The 19,886-nt window shown below is 39.0% G+C and overlaps 1 protein-coding gene across 5 annotated transcripts in view; it reads right to left on the bottom strand.

Moving 5' to 3' along the window:
- Nucleotides 1-1,790: 1,790 nt before the first annotated feature.
- Aadacl2fm2 (AADACL2 family member 2) overlaps nt 1,791-19,886 on the bottom strand; it is a 38,106-nt gene continuing 20,010 nt past the window's right edge. For all 5 annotated transcript variants that reach the window (XM_087637418.1, XM_087637424.1, XM_087637427.1 and 2 more), the window contains 2 exons: nt 11,210-11,381; nt 1,791-7,057 (listed from right to left, as the gene is read on the bottom strand). In XM_087637418.1, coding sequence (XP_087493544.1) covers nt 6,455-7,057; nt 11,210-11,381 — 775 coding nt within the window. In that variant the 3' untranslated portion in view covers nt 1,791-6,454. The remainder of the gene's footprint in view (nt 7,058-11,209; nt 11,382-19,886) is intronic.

The following is a 19,886-nucleotide window of genomic DNA, read 5'->3' as shown; positions in this document are numbered from 1 at the left end:
TAAAGGTCTCCCAACGAAAAAGAGCCCAGGACAAGATGGGTTCAGTGAAGAATTCTATCAGACCTTCATAGAAGACCTCATACCAATACTATCCAAACTATTCCAAAACAAAAAATTGAAACAGATGGAGTGCTACCAAATTCCTTCTGTGAAACCACAATTATTCTTATACCTAAACCACACAAAGACTCAACAAAGAAAGAGAACTTCAGACCAATTTCCCTTATGAATATCAATGCAAAAATACTGAATAAAATTCTGGCAAACCAAATCCAAGAACACATCAAAACAATCATCCATTATGATCAAGTAAGCTTCATCCAAGGCATGCAGGGATGGTTTAATATATGGAAAACCAGCAATTTAATCCATTATATATACAAACAGAAAGAACAAAACCACATGATCATTTCATTACATGCTGAGAAAGCATTTGACAAAATTCAACCCCTATTCATGATAAAAGTCCTAGAAAGAATAGGAATTCAAGGCCAATACCTAAACATAGTAAAAGCCATATGTAGTAATCCAGTAGCTAACATTAAACTAAATGGAGAGAAACTTGAAGCAATCCCACTAAAATCAGGGACTAGACAAGTCTGCCCACTCTCTCCCTACTTACTCAATATAGTTCTTGAAGTTCTAGCCAGAGCAATCAGACAACAAAAGGAGATCAAGGGGGTACAGATTGGAAAAGAAGTCAAAATATCACTATTTGCAGATAACATGATAGTATATTTAAGTGATCCCAAAAGATCCAACAGAGAACTACTAAACCTGATAAACAACTTCAGCAAAGTGGCTGGGTATAAAATTAACTCAAATAAATCAGTAGCCTTCCTCTACACAAAAGAGAAACAAGCCAAGAAAGAAATTAGGGAAACAACACCCTTCATAATAGTCCCAAATAATATAAAGTACCTCGGTGTGACTTTAACCAAGCAAGTGAAAGATCTGTATGATAAGAACTTCAAGCCTCTGAAGAAAGAAATTGAAGACCTCAGAAAATGGAAAGATCTCCCATGCTCATGGATTGGCAGGATTAATAGAGTAAAAATGACCATTTTACCAAAAGCTATCTACAGATTCAATGCAATCCCCATCAAAATACCAAGCCAATTCTTCAGAGAGTTAGACAGAACAATATGCAAACTCATCTGGAATAACGAAAAACCCAGGATAGCTTAAACTATCCTCAACAATAAAAGGACTTCTGGGGGAATCACTGTCCCTGAACTCAAGCAGTATTACAGAGCAATAGTGATAAAAACTGCATGGTATTGGTACAGAGACAGACAGATAGACCAATGGAATAGAATTGAAGACCCAGAAATGAACCCACACACCTATGGTCACTTTGACAAATTTTGACAAAGGAGCCAAAACCATCCAATGGAAAAAAGATAGCATTTTCAGCAAATGGTGCTGGTTCAACTAGAGGTCAGCATGTAGAAGAATGTGGATCGATCCATGCTCATCACCCTGTACAAAGATTAAGTCCAAGTGGATCAAGGACCTCCACATCAAACCAGATACACTTAAACTAATAGAAGAAAAACTAGGGAAGCATCTGGAACACATGGGCACTGGAAAAAAATTTGGCATTGTTGTTCTTATGGGGTCTTGAACTCTGTCAAGCTCTTCCAGTCCTTTCTCTGATTCCTTCAATCGGGGTCCCATTTGGCTTATGCTCTAAGATCAAGAGTCAACAAATGGGATCTCATAAAACTGCAAAGCTTCTGTAAGCAAAGGACACTGTTGTTAGGACAAAACGACAACCAACAGATTGGGAAAAGATCTTTATCAATACTACAACTGATAGAGGGCTTATATCCAAAATATACAAAGAACTCAAGAAGTTAGACTGCAGAGAGACAAATAACCCTATTAAAAAACATGGGGTTGAGAGCTAAACAAAGAATTCACAGCTGAGGAATACCGAATGGCTGAGAAACATCTAAAGAAATGTTCAACATCTTTAGTCATAAGGGAAATGCAAATCAAAACAACCCTGAGATTTCACCTCACACCAGTGAGAAATGGCTAAGTTCAAAAACTCAGGTTACAGCAAATGCTGGCAAGGATGTGGAGAAAGAGGAACTCTCCTCCATTGTTGGTGGGATTGCAGACTGGTACAACCATCCTGGAAATCAGTCTGGAGGTTCCTCAGAAAATTGGACGTTGAACTACCTGAGGACCCAGCTATACCCATATACCCATATACATATACCCATATACATATACCCAAAGGATGCCCCAACATATATCTAAGACATGTGCTATGTTCATAGCAGCCTTATTTATAATAGCCAGAAGCTGGAAAGAACCCAGATGCCCTTCAACAGAGGAATGGTTACAGAAAATGTGGTACATCTACACAATGGAATATTACTCAGCTATCAAAAACAATGACTTTATGAAATTCATAGGCAAATGGATGGAACTGGAAAATATCATCCTGAGTGAGGTAACCCAATCACAGAAAAACACACATGTTATGCACTCATTGATAAGTGGCTATTAGCCCAAATGCTAGAATTACACTAGATGCACAGAACACATGAAACTCAAGAAGGATGACCAAAATGTGAATGCTTCACTCCTTCTTTAAAAGGGGAACAAGAATACCCTTGGCAGGGAATAGGGAGGCAAATTTAGAACAGAGGCAGAAGGAACACCCATTCAGAGCCTGCCCCACATGTGATCCATAAATATACATATACAGCCACCCAATTAGATAAGATAGATGAAGAAGGCCAACAGGAACAGCCAGAATATGGCAAATTCATAGGCGAATGTCTACAGCAATCCACTGAACTGAGAACGGGACCCCGATTGAAGGAATCAGAGAAAGGACTGGAAGAGCTTGACAGAGTTCAAGACCCCATATGAACAACAATGCCAACCAACCAGAGCTTCCAGGGACTAAGCCACTACCCAAAGACTATACATTGACTGACCCTGGGCTCCAACCTCATAGGTAGCAATGAATAGCCTAGTAAGAGCACCAGTGGAAGGATAAGCCCTTGGTCCTGCCAAGACTGAACCCCCAGTGAATGCGATTGTTGGAGGGAGGGTGGTAATGTGGGGAGGATGGGGAAGGTAGCACCCATAGAGAAGGGGAGCGTGAGGGGTTGGGGGATGTTGGCCCGGAAACCATGAAGGGGAATAACAATCGAAATTTAAATAAGAAATACTCAAGTTAATAAAGATGGAAAAAATAAAAATAAAAACAATGACTTCATGAAATTCTTAGGCAAATGGATGGAACTAGAAAATATCACCCTGAGTGAGGTAATCCAATCACAAAAAAACACACATGGTATGCAGTCACTGACAACTGGATATTAGCCCCAAAGCTTGGAATACCAAAGATACAATTTACAGACCACATGAAGCTCCAGAAGAAGGAAGAAAAAGTGTGGATGCTTCAGTCCTTCTTTGAAAGGGGAACAAAATGATCACAGGAGAAAGTATGGAGAGAATGTGTGGAGCAGACTCTGAAGGAGAGGCCATCTCAAGACTGCCTCACCTGGGGCCTATCTCATATAGTCACCAAACCCATGTACTATTGAGGATGCAAGAAGTGCATGCTGACAGGAACCTGATATAACTGTCTCCTGAGAATCTCAGTCACAGCCTGACAAATACAGAGGCAGATGCTCACAGCCAACCATTGGACTGAGAATGCAGTCCCCAATAGAAGAGTTAAAGAACAGACTGAAGGAGCTGAAGAAGAAACACAGGAAGAACAGCAATATCAACCAACCAGACCCCCTAGAGTTTCCAGTGACTAAACCACCAACCAAATAGTACACATGTGCTGGGGACAGCATAAGATGACAAGGACTGCCCAGAGTAGGCCGGGATGGAGACATCTCAGTAGCCTGCAACATCTCTTTGTAAAAAAAAAAAGTTTGTTCCAATTTCTCCTAACCTTATCCCTGGACAAAGGCTGCATAGATTTCATTTGTGCGTGACTGCTTTTCAGTTGGCTTTGATGTACATAATTGTTCTATTATATCTCACTTTCCTACTTCTTTCTCGTGCTCTGGTAAATTCTGTGAAACTAGATGCTCCTTGATGTAATGATTCTTAAACAATTGGAAATTGAGGCATAGAAGCAGAGCACAGCAAAGTCCTAATGGCCCAGGTGTATGTTGTGTGTTCTCATCTTGGGAACGATATAATAACTGCATAATGGTAGTTCTAGATTAATGCTTGACTTGTAAAGAAACTATTAGAAAATGAATTAGAGCCAATATTGGGACCCCAAGAAAGACAAAAGTTATTGAAGTTTGGAAATACATTTTACATAACATTTGGCAGTGGTTCGTGGATAAGGAAGTATAGAATACATAAAATTATATACTAGTAAAACTAAGTCAAAATACTGGGAGTCTTACAAGAGTCATTGTGTGTAATGTAAAGGAACAGAAAGCTAGCAGAACTACTGAGTTAAGGGTTAACTTGATCCTTTCTGGCCACTGCCTGGCAGCTTTGTCCATGTCATTTATCTTAGAGCTTCACAGGAAAGTGCAAGTAGCTGATCTCAGAGCACTGAGGCCTAAAGTATAATAGTTTAAAAGTTAAAGGTTAAATAATGATAAGTTTGCAAAATATTATTATTTTGGCCACAGGCCTGGGAATAGGGGAAGCTTGAAACTTTAGGAAACAATTGTAATTCTAAATTCTTTGTGGGATGTGGTTATTCTTTTGAACCTGATTTGGCACTGATTATACAATGTCTTTTTTTTCTACCTGCTTTTTGAGGCTCAATAAGAGAAAGGCTATAGAGCAAATGAGGGAGCAAGTGAGGAAGCAAGTGAGAGAGCATGTGTGAACATGTGTGAGCATGTGTGAGCATGTGTGAGCATGTCTGAGCATGTGTGAGCATGTGTGAGCATGTGTGAGCATGTGTGAGCATGTAAAACACAAGTGGAGAGTGAGGTGTACATGAGATTGTGTGTGTGTGTGTGTGAGAGAGAGAGAGAGAGAGAGAGAGAGACAGAGAGAGAGAGAGAGAGACAGAGAGAGAGAGAAACTTTAAGCCTTGAAATTGCCTGTCAGTTTGTACCCAAAGAGTAATCTGTGTATATTTATTATATGCCTTCCCAATATCCCTGCTTCCAGTGAGAACTCCGATTCTGTGTCCAGTCTGGACCGCGACCCACATGGAAGGACCCATGGCTCCAGCGCATATGTAGCAGATGATGGCCTTGTTGGGCTTCAGTGGGAGGAGAGGCTTTTGGTCCTGTGAAGGCTTGTTGCCCCAGTGTAGGGGAATGCCAGGTTAGGGAGGTAGGATGGAGATGGTGGGTGGTTGGGGAAGCACCCCCATAGAAGCATGGGGCGGGGGCATGGGATAGGGGGTTTCAGGAGGGGAAAGCAAGAACGGGGATAACAGTTGAAATATAAATAAAGAAAATATCCAATAAAATAGAAATAATCAGAAAACAAAGCAAAACAAACAAAAACTAATAAAATTTCTTGGAATGAGGATTGGATTTTAAATTAAATGCACAAAATCCACCTTGGCATATTTAAAAAAGGAAACTGATCCAGCATAGGATAAAGATCATCTCAGGTAAAAGCAGCCATGTGCAAACAGCATACTCATTTGTATCTCAGAAATTATATAATTTTAATACCTCCCAAAGAAAATGAAAATTGGTTATTATGCAGTTGTGAGCTGATGAGTGTGTTGGTCTCATCAAAGAGGGAAGCAAATAGATTGGAGCTTATATAACTTCCTAGGTGAATAGTCTCCACGTTTGCTAATGACTCACTTTGAAAATTAAGAAAAGCAGAATGAATAATTCTAACTGCTATCTATACTTGTTTCTATGTCATCAAGGATTAAGAATCATTGGTTAGCAATGGATGCTGTTCAGACAGTTATCTTCAAGTTTGCTTTTACTAAATTATAAATAAAGATGACATATTTAAACTACAGGAAATATTTTCAGTTTAGATGTTAAGCTTCTCCACAATAAAGGAAAGCTTTCTATTCAGAGTATACATAAACTTCCAAAAACATAAACTAAAAAATGGATTTAACTTATATTGAGCATATGGAATTAATGTATAAATATATAATTGGAAACTTTGCCAGAAATACTAAATAGTGTTCACTCAATACAACTGTTTTGTCTCCATCACTTGGTTTTTATCATGGTCTGGGAACAGACATGTGTTTTTGCATATAACCACATTTTAATGCTGAACTACTACAATTGAATTCTTAGAGACTTTCCGTCACAAGATAATACATGATAGTAATGGGAATAATAAGTGAATACTCCACATTTTCAGTAACAAACAGGATATTTAAGTATATTTATCAAATTTGTGCAAAGATCTTTATGCTAAATTATATGTATGTTCAAATACAACTCAAATTATCATCATGCTTACTAAACATTAGATTAAATTATCTCCATCTATGCTTGATTTATAAGTTTTTTTCTAACCAACTGATATATTTTTCTCCTACTTTTAATCCTAACTGTAAATTGTATGGCATTGCAATGAGTGACATGACTCCATGGATCCCTTCTTCTATGTGGTCATGAGCAACTTGAACCCCAACATTTCTAAGACGTGTAATATAAATGAGACCCTCATCTCTTAGGACATCATGTTCACAAGTGAGGATGTATGTTAATGGCAAACTCTGTAACTGAGAGTCACTGGCTAGCAAAGGAGATAGCCTGCTATCCATAAGTGCTGGGTAGAATACATTTAGCTTTCCAAGAGTGGGCTCATTATAAACATGGTTCTTTTTATACTTCTCAGGAAGAAAGTCACTCCAGTTAACAAACTTGAACAGGTGTCTTGATCCTTGAGGCATGTGTTCATTTCTCTGCATAGCCTGGTGCAGGGCTATGTCTTCAGTTACATATAGGTGTGCCAGCTTAATTCCTATCTCTCTTGAAAGAAAGGGACCATGTTCATACTCTCGATGAGATGGCATCAAGGTGTCGATAAATTGTAGTGCAGGATATATCAAGGCTTGTGCCTTAATTTTATCTTTATATTCTGGATTATTCTGGAGCTGTAAATATAAAAATTATACTCATGATTTTTACACAAAAGGGATACATATTTGCATCAATAACCCAGGGTAAATAAATTCATAAAATGTAAACACTAGTGATTATTCACACAATAGTTACTCATTGACTTAGATATGTGAGGATGTGTCATTCCACATTCATCAATGTGGAAATAGTGTATGCTCTCCAATGCATGCAGTTATTCACAGTATGATAATAACCAAAACATGATCAAGGGAGTTCCCAAAATGATGACAGCATAATTATATCTCAGACTACTTTTAAAAATTTGAGTTTTTGAATGCTTGGCTTTTGTGTGGTGGGTGGTGTGTGTGTGTGTGTGTGTGTGTGTGTGTGTGTGTGTGTGTGAGAGAGAGAGAGAGAGAGAGAGAGAGAGAGAGAGAGGGAGAGGGAGAGGGAGAGAGGAGAAAAAGGGAAAGAGAAAGAGGGGTGTTTATACTTATCTGTACCAGGTTGTTTTGGAACATATTGCTCTGTCTCATCCTCCCAAGTACTTGTAGTTATGTGTCACCATGCTAAAATTACTTAAAAACACACACACACACACACACACACACACACACAAATACATATATATATGTATACATCTTATGTATACATATATATGTATAATATATTATATATAAAATATGTGTGAATGAGCAAAACAACTCCAAATTTGATACATAAATCTTATAAAAATGGAAGCTTAACGTATTGAGTCAATGTCAGGAGCCAACTAGGAGAGGCTAAGACTAGCAGATGAATTTTCTGGAGGTGGTACCCCATTTTTTACATAGCTTCTTGGGTGAGGTCTGAGCATCAAGTTTCCAAGAGACTTCATCTCAGGATTAATTCTTGCAGCTGATATAACTTTCCTGTAATGATTGTATAGACTAAGGATTCCTAGGCCTTAGCCCACTTTATTGAGCAAATTTCCTGCATATCAACATAAAGATGAAGTTTCATGAATTAATGCTGTTTAGATGAATTAATGATTTTATAGAATTCTTGGGTTGATTCAAATAATTATAGGAAGAAAGTTTTAAGTGATAGTTAAGTTGTTTTGCCAGAAAGTTATAATAAAGTTAGAATCATGAAGAGAATATGGCAACTCCTCCTAAAATAGTAAATAAAGGGTGAATAATATTGAGCTTTCACTGTTATACGAAAAAGAAAAATAGGCTTGGGACAAATTTGTGATCAAGAAAGACCATTCATTCTATGTCAAGTCCAAGGATGAAGCCATGGGTGTAAACTATAATAAAGCAAGGATATGTAAAATTCTTGCTTTGAGCTTATAATGAACTTACAGAACAAAACACTGCTTTGAGCTTAATATCAACATCCTTCTGCAATTCTCCTTTTTAGTAATATATCTATGAGGTAAATTTTAAAGAACTTTGGTCTATTAAAAGGTCATAGGAAAGAAATAAAATGCAGGCTTGGGAGGTTCTGCTTCATCCATTTATCTAAATGGCATTTGAGGTTCAGCTTAATCCACTAAATGTATATTTGTATATGTCTGTTTGTCTATATGTATGTATGCAGGTATATGTGTCTGTATGTAAGATGCATAAACACATTTGGAGTTGACTGAGACAGGTGGTCATGTCTGACTAGAATGTACGTGTGTGTGTGTGTGTGTGTGTGTGTGTGTGTGTGTGTACACGTGCGCACACACACACATATTTGCCTCTGTAAATAATTTTAATTCTAAGAAACTAGTAGTTTTTAACACAAAGAGTAAGAGAACAAGTAATAAAAGTAGAAAGCCAGGGATCATCAGTCTTTCACTGTCATCTGACATTGTGTTGTGCCCAGTAGCATTCCCCTAAAGGCATAAAGGACCTGTGTAGGCTCCCAGCAAGAAAAGAATTCAAACATGAATCCTATCTTTAGGAAAACATAGGATGATATATAAAAATCAAAAACAGTGGGAAAAGATGAGGAATGCTTTGTGTATACAGCCCCCGTCTTTACCAGAAATGGGAATTGTCCTGAGTTTGCAGCTACAAGAAGATTCCTCTTCCTTCCATTTTCTAGTTATACACACTGCAGAAGAGGGTCTGTAGTGGGATCCTAATGCTGATCACTCAGTCAGCACATGTGCTTATGCAGCAGTGCCCTATCTACAAATGTCTGTCTCTGTAGCCCTCCATAGGGATGCTCAGGATTCAGTTAGAGTTCTCAAGGCCTCGTCAAAGAAGTTGAGTTGTATAAAATGGAAGGATTAGTAGAAATCTCAATAGCACATAAGGAAAAATAACTGACCAAATTCAAAATATGCACGCATAAATAGATACGAAGTTCTACGTGATAAAGAAAGAATTCCTAAGAGAATCTTTTTCATTGTTTATAAAATAAAAACTAAAATTCTAAATTTTATTAAGATAATTTACAGAGTCTTTTCCATGCACTCATTTGTACATCCAAGTGACAAGACTTTCGTGCAGTCAGACATATTTTTAGGCAAATTTTCTTCCTTATGTAATCTACATATGAGTGTCTATGGAAAGGAACAGCAAATCTGCAGTCTCATATCCATATATGCCTGCAGCCTAAACCCATATATGTCTGTTTATTTTAAATAAATTAAAATGAAATAACATTAAATATTCACATCCTCAGTCACATTATTCACATTTAAATACTCTATGACTCTGTATGACTAATGACTACCTTCTTTGTTGGGTGAGGAGTCTTGATCTTAAAGGGGGTATGGAGTGTATCAGAAAGATCAGAGAATAAACAGCATGGTACATGGTACCAACATTTTGGTAGATTCAAGTGATAGCTTCTCCACAAGGAAGCAGGTGTAATCCCAAATGAGTTGGTAGATGCTTCTGGTAGAGCAAAGTGCATTCCTGGAGTCCACCGGGCACCTAGTCCCACAGTTTCACAGAACTCCAAGGTCAGTGCATCAGCTTACTTGAAAACAGATCAAAACTGAATGAGAAATGTATCGATTTCTACACATTTGTGCATACATATGAGCATGAATCAGAATACATGCCCACATTTACCAGCACATGTATACATATTTATATGAAAAATAAAGCAAAATTCAAGTGAATACCAGCACACATTAGGAAAATGGGCAAGAACGGACTTTTTTTGCAGAGTTCAGATTTCCCCAAGCTTTAACTCAAGAGAAGACAAAAGATATGCTGTACATTAATAGCTTAAACTTTAAGCATTAAATGAAAGAACTAAAGAGAAATGACCATATCTGGAATTCCATTTTTACTATTCCTGTGCAGTCTCAGAACACTTGTTATCCTTTTCAATACCCATTTTATTAAAGTTACTAAACTTTTGCAACAAGAATATATGCTTGCACCTCATACTTTGTGGTCAAACCAGTCTTTACTATTAAAATCCCAAAATAGCAGTTCCAAATGCGCTGAAACACTGCCAGAATATCACAGGAAACATCTCCAGAAATCCTCTGATAACCAGGACATCCAGCTCAGGGTCTTTGGTAAAATAGTAATTATATGAAACTTCATGTTTCCTGGATTAGTCTAGGACTGTGAAACAGTCCTGGAAACAGCTACAGAAGTCTCAGTCTTGGTCACTCAGCTGGATAACACGTCTCACCTATCCAAAAGTATCTGAAATTGCATGATACAGAAGTGGATCTATATGAACTCTTTGTTTCTCACCTTTTCCACAGCCCTTTGTGGGTCACACCAACCCTTTGTAGGAAGACTGTAGCTATCTCATTGGAATATATGTGTGGTATTAAATTCTACAGATATAGAGAACCTTTGTCTAATTTCATGACCACTAGAACCATGGAGGGAAAACACTGCAGTTGAATAGATAAACCATGTCTCCTCGACTAGAAAAGCTTCAGTCTGGCAAAGACGTGATCTGACAATCAAATGTCTTAAAATGCTTGAATTATTTCTAGATTTGTCTTGCAGACCACCTCATAGAATTTCATTAGCTATTTCAAAGAAATGTAGAGTCAGATAGAAAAAGAGTAGAGCAAAGTTTACTTGTGGTGCCTGGTGTAACTGGAAAAGTGAGATATACAGAATAGAAGCAGGCAAGGAGAAAGTCTGTAGGCATGGGAGTAGCAGTGGCCTATGTATGACAACATCAGAGCAGAATAGTCAAACATCTGTAGGAACAAAACATACCAACTGAGTTGCTGCTGTTGCCAATGAGCCTCCAGAGCTGTCTCCAGAAATACAAATGCGAGTGGGATCTACTCCATACTTTTCAAGAATTGTGTCCTGGAGAAAGAACTTGATCACAAGAACACAATCTTCAAAGGCAGTTGGGAATGGATACTGAGGAGCAAGCCTGTAGCTTTAAAGAAAAAACAAACAATGAGAAAGTATTATGGGCAGCAGCTCTCTGCTCCCAGACCCGGTGAGAGAGAGACCCAACCGCCTGGTCAGGTGGGCACTCCTGAGGCTGCAGAGCGGAAGAGACCACCAACACTGCTCACCCCTGCCCACATCCCTGGCCCAAGAGGAAACTGTATAAGGCCTCTGGGCTCCCGTGGGGGAGGGCCCAGGAGCGGCAGGACCCCTGCAGGAGACACCGCCGGACCCTGAAGGAAACAGACCGGATAAACAGTTCTCTGCACCCAAATCCCGTGGGAGGGAGAGCTAAACCTTCAGAGAGGCAGACAGGCCTGGGAAACCAAAGAGACTGCTCCCTGCACACACATCTCGGACGCCAGAGGAAAAAGCCAAAGACCATCTGGAACCCTGGTGCACTGAAGCTCCCGGAAGGGGCGGCACAGGTCTTCCTGGTTGCTGCCGCTGCAGAGAGCCCCTGGACAGCACCCCACGAGCAAACCTGAGCCTCGGGACCACAGGTAAGACCAAATTTTCTGCTGCAAGAAAGCTGCCTGGTGAACTCAAGACACAGGCCCACAGGAACAGCTGAAGACCTGTAGAGAGGAAAAACTACACGCCCGAAAGCAGAACACTCTGTCCCCATAACTGACTGAAAGAGAGGAAAACAGGTCTACAGCACTCCTGACACACAGGCTTATAGGACAGTCTAGCCACTGTCAGAAATAGCAGAACTAAGTAACACTAGAGATAATCTGATGGCGAGAGGCAAGCGCAGGAACCCAAGCAACAGAAACCAAGACTACATGCCATCATCGGAGCCCAATTATCCCACCAAAACAAACATGGAATATCCAAACACACCAGAAAAGCAAGATTTAGTTTCAAAATCATATTTGATCATGATGCTGGAGGACTTCAGGAAAGACCTGAACACACTTAGGGAAGCACAGGAAAACATTAATAAACAAGTAAAAGCCTACAGAGAGGAATCGCAAAAATCCCTGAAAGAATTCCAGGAAAACACAATCAAACAGTTGAAGGAATTAAAAATGGAAATAGAAGCAATCAAGAAAGAACACATGGAAACAACCCTGGATATAGAAAACCAAAAGAAGAGACAAGGAGCTGTAGATACAAGCTTCACCAACAGAATACAAGAGATGGAAGAGAGAATCTCAGGAGCAGAAGATTCCATAGAAATCATTGACTCAACTGTCAAAGATAATGTAAAGCGGAAAAAGCTACTGGTCCAAAACATACAGGAAATCCAGGACTCAATGAGAAGATCAAATCTAAGGATAATAGGTATAGAAGAGAGTGAAGACTCCCAGCTCAAAGGACCAGTAAATATCTTCAACAAAATCATAGAAGAAAACTTCCCTAACCTAAAAAAAGAGATACCCATAGACATACAGGAAGCCTACAGAACTCCAAATAGATTGGACCAGAAAAGAAACACCTCCCGTCACATAATTGTCAAAACACCAAACGCACAAAATAAAGAAAGAATATTAAAAGCAGTAAGGGAAAAAGGTCAAGTAACATATAAAGGGAGACCTATCAGAATCACACCAGACTTCTCGCCAGAAACTATGAAGGCCAGAAGATCCTGGACTGATGTTATACAGACCCTAAGAGAACACAAATGCCAGCCCAGATTACTGTATCCAGCAAAACTCTCAATTAACATTGATGGAGAAACCAAGATATTCCATGACAAAACCAAATTTACACAATATCTTTCTACAAATCCAGCACTACAAAGGATAATAAATGGTAAAGCCCAACATAAGGAGGCAAGCTATACCCTAGAAGAAGCAAGAAACTAATCGTCTTGGCAACAAAACAAAGAGAATGAAAGCACACAAACATAACCTCACATCAAATATGAATATAACGGGAAGCAATAATCACTATTCCTTAATATCTCTCAATATCAATGGCCTCAACTCCCCAATAAAAAGACATAGATTAACAAACTGGATACGCAACGAGGACCCTGCATTCTGCTGCCTACAGGAAACACACCTCAGAGACAAAGACAGACACTACCTCAGAGTGAAAGGCTGGAAAACAACTTTCCAAGCAAATGGTCAGAAGAAGCAAGCTGGAGTAGCCATTCTAATATCAAATAAAATCAATTTCCAACTAAAAGTCATCAAAAAAGATAAGGAAGGACACTTCATATTCATCAAAGGAAAAATCAACCAAGATGAACTCTCAATCCTAAATATCTATGCCCCAAATACAAGGGCACCTACATATGTAAAAGAAACCTTACTAAAGCTCAAAACACACATTGCACCTCACACAATAATAGTGGGAGATTTCAACACCCCACTCTCATCAATGGACAGATCATGGAAACAGAAATTAAACAGTGATGTAGACAGACTAAGAGAAGTCATGAGCCAAATGGACTTAACGGATATTTATAGAACATTCTATCCTAAAGCAAAAGGATATACCTTCTTCTCAGCTCCTCATGGTACTTTCTCCAAAATTGACCATATAATTGGTCAAAAAACGGGCCTCAACAGGTACAGAAAGATAGAAATAATCCCATGCGTGCTATCGGACCACCACGGCCTAAAACTGGTCTTCAATAACAATAAGGGAAGAATGCCCACATATACGTGGAAATTGAACAATGCTCTACTCAATGATAACCTGGTCAAGGAAGAAATAAAGAAAGAAATTAAAAACTTTTTAGAATTTAATGAAAATGAAGGTACAACATACTCAAACTTATGGGACACAATGAAAGCTGTGCTAAGAGGAAAACTCATAGCGCTGAGTGCCTGCAGAAAGAAACAGGAAAGAGCATATGTCAGCAGCTTGACAGCACACCTAAAAGCTGTAGAACAAAAAGAAGCAAATACACCCAGGAGGAGTAGAAGGCAGGAAATAATCAAACTCAGAGCTGAAATCAACCAAGTAGAAACAAAAAGGACCATAGAAAGAATCAACAGAACCAAAAGTTGGTTCTTTGAGAAAATCAACAAGATAGATAAACCCTTAGCCAGACTAACGAGAGGACACAGAGAGTGTGTCCAAATTAACAAAATCAGAAATGAAAAGGGAGACATAACTACAGATTCGGAGGAAATTCAAAAAATCATCAGATCTTACTATAAAAACCTATATTCAACAAAATTTGAAAATCTTCAGGAAATGGACAATTTCCTAGACAGATACCAGGTATCGAAGTTAAATCAGGAACAGATAAACCAGTTAAACAACCCCATAACTCCTAAGGAAATAGAAGCAGTCATTAAAGGTCTCCCAACCAAAAAGAGCCCAGGTCCAGACGGGTTTAGTGCAGAATTCTATCAAACCTTCATAGAAGACCTCATACCACTATTATCCAAACTATTCCACAAAATTGAAACAGATGGAGCCCTACCGAATTCCTTCTATGAAGCCACAATTACTCTTATACCTAAACCACACAAAGACACAACAAAGAAAGAGAACTTCAGACCAATTTCCCTTATGAATATCGACGCAAAAATACTCAATAAAATTCTGGCAAACCGAATTCAAGAGCACATCAAAACAATCATCCACCATGATCAAGTAGGCTTCATCCCAGGCATGCAGGGATGGTTTAATATACGGAAAACCATCAACGTGATCCATTATATAAACAAACTGAAAGAACAGAACCACATGATCATTTCATTAGATGCTGAGAAAGCATTTGACAAAATTCAACACCCCTTCATGATAAAAGTCCTGGAAAGAATAGGAATTCAAGGCCCATACCTAAACATAGTAAAAGCCATATACAGCAAACCAGTTGCTAACATTAAACTAAATGGAGAGAAACTTGAAGCAATCCCACTAAAATCAGGGACTAGACAAGGCTGCCCACTCTCTCCCTACTTATTCAATATAGTTCTTGAAGTTCTAGCCAGAGCAATCAGACAACAAAAGGAGATCAAAGGGATACAGATCGGAAAAGAAGAAGTCAAAATATCACTATTTGCAGATGACATGATAGTATATTTAAGTGATCCCAAAAGTTCCACCAGAGAACTACTAAAGCTGATAAACAACTTCAGCAAAGTGGCTGGGTATAAAATTAACTCAAATAAATCAGTTGCCTTCCTCTATACAAAAGAGAAACAAGCCGAGAAAGAAATTAGGGAAACGACACCCTTCATAATAGACCCAAATAATATAAAGTACCTCGGTGTGACTTTAACCAAGCAAATAAAAGATCTGTACAATAAGAACTTCAAGACACTGAGGAAAGAAATTGAAGAAGACCTCAGAAGATGGAAAGATCTCCCATGCTCATGGATTGGCAGGATTAATATGGTAAAAATGGCCATTTTACCAAAAGCAATCTACAGATTCAATGCAATCCCCATCAAAATACCAATCCAATTCTTCAAAGAGTTAGACAGAACAATTTGCAAATTCATCTGGAATAACAAAAAACCCAGGATAGCTAAAGCTATCCTCAACAATAAAAGGACTTCAGGGGGAATCACTATCCCTGAACTCAAGCAGTATTACAGAGCAATAGTGATAAAAACTGCATGGTATTGGTACAGAGACAGACAGATAGACCAATGGAATAGAATTGAAGACCCAGAAATGAACCCACACACCTATGGTCACTTGATTTTTGACAAAGGAGCCAAAACCATCCAATGGAAAAAAGATAGCATTTTCAGCAAATGGTGCTGGTTCAACTGGAGGGCAACATGTAGAAGAATGCAGATCGATCCATCCTTATCACCCTGTACAAAGCTTAAGTCCAAGTGGATCAAGGACCTCCACATCAAACCAGACACACTCAAACTAATAGAAGAAAAACTAGGGAAGCATCTGGAACACATGGGCACTGGAAAAAATTTCCTGAACAAAACACCAATGGCTTATGCTCTAAGATCAAGAATCGACAAATGGGATCTCATAAAACTGCAAAGCTTCTGTAAGGCAAAGGACACTGTGGTTAGGACAAAACGGCAACCAACAGATTGGGAAAAGATCTTTACCAATCCTACAACAGATAGAGGCCTTATTTCCAAAATATACAAAGAACTCAAGAAGTTAGACCGCAGGGAAACAAATAACCCTATTAAAAAATGGGGTTCAGAGCTAAACAAAGAATTCACAGCTGAGGAATGCCGAATGGCTGAGAAACACCTAAAGAAATGTTCAACATCTTTAGTCATAAGGGAAATGCAAATCAAAACAACCCTGAGATTTCACCTCACACCAGTGCGATTGGCTAAGATCAAAAACTCAGGTGACAGCAGATGCTGGCGAGGATGTGGAGAAAGAGGAACACTCCTCCATTGTTGGTGGGATTGCAGACTGGTAAAACCATTCTGGAAATCAGTCTGGAGATTCTAGATCCCTAGAACAAACGAAACTCAAGACGGATGATCAAAATGTGAATGCTTCACTCCTTCTTTAAATGAGGAAAAAGAATACCCTTGGCAGGGAAGGGAGAGGCAAAGATTAAAACAGAGACTGAAGGAACACCCATTCAGAGCCTGCCCCACATGTGGCCCATACATATACAGCCACCCAATTAGACAAGATGGATGAAGCAAAGAAGTGCAGACCGACAGGAGCCGGATGTAGATCGCTCCTGAGAGACACAGCCAGAATACAGCAAATATAGAGGCGAATGCCAGCAGCAAACCACTGAACTGAGAATAGGTCCCCTATTGAAGGAATCAGAGAAAGAACTGGAAGAGCTTGAAGGGGCTCGAGACCCCAAAAGTACAACAATGCCAAGCAACCAGAGCTTCCAGGGACTAAGCCACTACCTAAAGACTATACATGGACTGACCCTGGACTCTGACCCCATAGGTAGCAATGAATATCCTAGTAAGAGCACCAGTGGAAGGGGAAGCCCTGGGTCCTGCTAAGACTGAACCCCCAGTGAACTAGTCTATGGGGGGAGGGCGGCAATGGGGGGAGGGTTGGGAGGGGAACACCCATAAGGAAGGGGAGGGGGGAGGGGGATGTTTGCCCGGAAACCGGGAAAGGGAATAACACTCGAAATGTATATAAGAAATACTCAAGTTAATAATAAAAAAAAAAAAAGAAAGTATTATGATTAAACTTATACATATCTCTCAACTTCACCAACACATATATTAATAAAGTATTGTTCTTACTTTGAACCTTTAATTTCATCAGTAAACCTGGACTTACTAATTGCTTCTGTTTTAAAACAAGAAGCAGATTCTGGTTTAAAGAGTTTCAGGTACTAGTCCTTTAGTAGGATTAGTGAAAGAAGATGAACCTTCACCCTCATAAAGTCTGTAGGATTCATCAAGCCCTCAGCAAAGTTTGTAACTTAAAAACAATTCACAATTATTATAGAAGTTCCCAGGAAAATGTAAAATCAGATTAAACATAGGTACCTTGATTTAGGAATTTCCTTAAATTAGAATTCTATAAAAATGAAAAATTTCATAGACAAACCCGAGAGTTTTAATCAATATTAGCATATTATTACTTAATAATTTAATAATTACTTAATTATGTGATGATAATATTAAAGTATTTCTATATACTGAAGTATATCCTAATAGTATGTAAATATATTAATGGGTCCTACCAAAATACTGTAAGTTAATTATTAAGACAAAAATACAAGACATCCCAAGGTCGCAGACAGACTGCAACCTCTGCACACCTTAGTCCACATCCTGGTCCAAGGGGAAACTGCACAGTGCCTCTGGACACAGGGATATACGAACAGAGAGCTGCCAGTCCCCGCGGTTCTGGTCTGCACTTAGGACCAAACTGAACAGGCCAAACAGCTCCCTGCACCCAAATGCCACGGGGGAGAGAGCTGGAACCTCAGAAATGTAGATACTCCTGAGAAGTCAGTCCAGTCCCAAGAGAGAATTGCATAGTGCCAACTATACCCAAGGGTAGCAAGGACCTAAATGAGCAATCAGGGGCAGGACCCTTTGATTCCTGCCCATACCTAGAGCCGGAAGACAGTACAGGAGTGCCTACACACCTGAAATCAGAGCACCTGTTCTCAGGAAAGGCTGAAAGTAAACAGGAAAACAGTTCTACGGGAGTGCTGAGACAGAGGTCTACAGCAGGGTCAAGTCATTCTCAGAAACAGCAAAACAATCAAACACGAGAGACAACCCAATGGCTAGAGGCAAGCGCAGAAACCTAAGCAACAGAAACCAAGACTACTTGGCATCATCAGAGCCCAGATCTCCCACCAAAGAAAATACTAGATATCCAAACACACCAGAAAAGCAAGATTTTGATTTGAAATCACATGTTTTAATAATGATGGAGGACTTTAAGGAAGACATAAAGAACTCCCTTAGAGAAATGCAGGAAAGCACAAGTAAACAAGTAGAGGCCCTTAGAGAGGAAACACAAAAATCACTGAAAGAATTACAGGAAAAGACAACCAAACAGGTGAAGGAATTGAAAATGGAAATAGAAACAATAAAGAAAGCACAAAGGGAGAAATACCTGGATATAGAAAACCAAAGGAAGAGACAAAGAGCCATAGACACAATCATCACTAAGAGAATACAAGAGATAGAAAAATACAGGGGCAGAAGATACCATAGAAAACATCAACAAAACTGACAAAGATAATGTAAAATGCAAAAAGCTACTAGCCGAAAACATACAGGAAATCCAGGACACAATGAGAAGATCAAACCTAAGGATAATAGGTATAGAAGAAAGTAAAGGCTCCCAACTTAAGGGGCCAGTAAATATATTCAACAAAATTATAGAAGAAAACTTCCCTAACCTAAAGAAAGAGATTCCCATAAACATACAAGAAGCCTACAGAACTCCAAATAGATTGGACCAGAAGAGAAATTCCTCACATCACATAATAGTCAAAACAACAAATGCACAAAACTAAAAAAGAATATTAAAAGCAGTAAGGGAAAAAAGTCAAGTGACATATAAAGGCAGACCTATCAGAATTACATCAGACTTCTCACCAGAGACTATGAAAGCCAGAAGATCCTGGACAGATGTTATACAGACTGTAAAAGAAGACAAATACTAGCCCAAGTTGCTGTATCCAACAAAACTTTCAATTATCATAGATGGAGAAACCAAGATATTCCATGACAAAACCAAACTTACACAATATCTTTCTACAAATCCAGCCCAACAAAGGATAATAGATGGAAAACTCCAATACAAGGAGAGAAACTACACCAGACAGAAAGCAAGCAATTTAATTTCCTTGCAATGAAACCAAAAGAGAGACAAACAAACATAATTCCACCTCTAACAATGAAAATAACAGGAAGCGACAATCACTATTTGTTAATATCTCTCAACATCAACAGACTCAATTCCCCAATAAAAAGACATAGACTAACAGTCAGGATATGTAAAGAGGACCCAGCATTCCTGCATGCAGGAAACACAGCTCAGAGACAAAGACAGACACTACCTAAGAGTAAATGGCTGAAAAACAATTGTCCAAGCAAATGGCCTGAAGAAACAGGCTGGAGTTCCCATT

Source organism: Rattus norvegicus, chromosome 2 (genome assembly GCF_021556685.1).
Source record: "Rattus norvegicus strain SHRSP/BbbUtx chromosome 2, alternate assembly SHRSP_T2T, whole genome shotgun sequence".
In the NCBI taxonomy this organism is placed as follows: domain Eukaryota; kingdom Metazoa; phylum Chordata; class Mammalia; order Rodentia; family Muridae; genus Rattus; species Rattus norvegicus.
The sequence above is the reverse complement of the archived record's forward strand: the minus strand, read 5'-3'. Positions and strand labels throughout refer to the sequence as shown.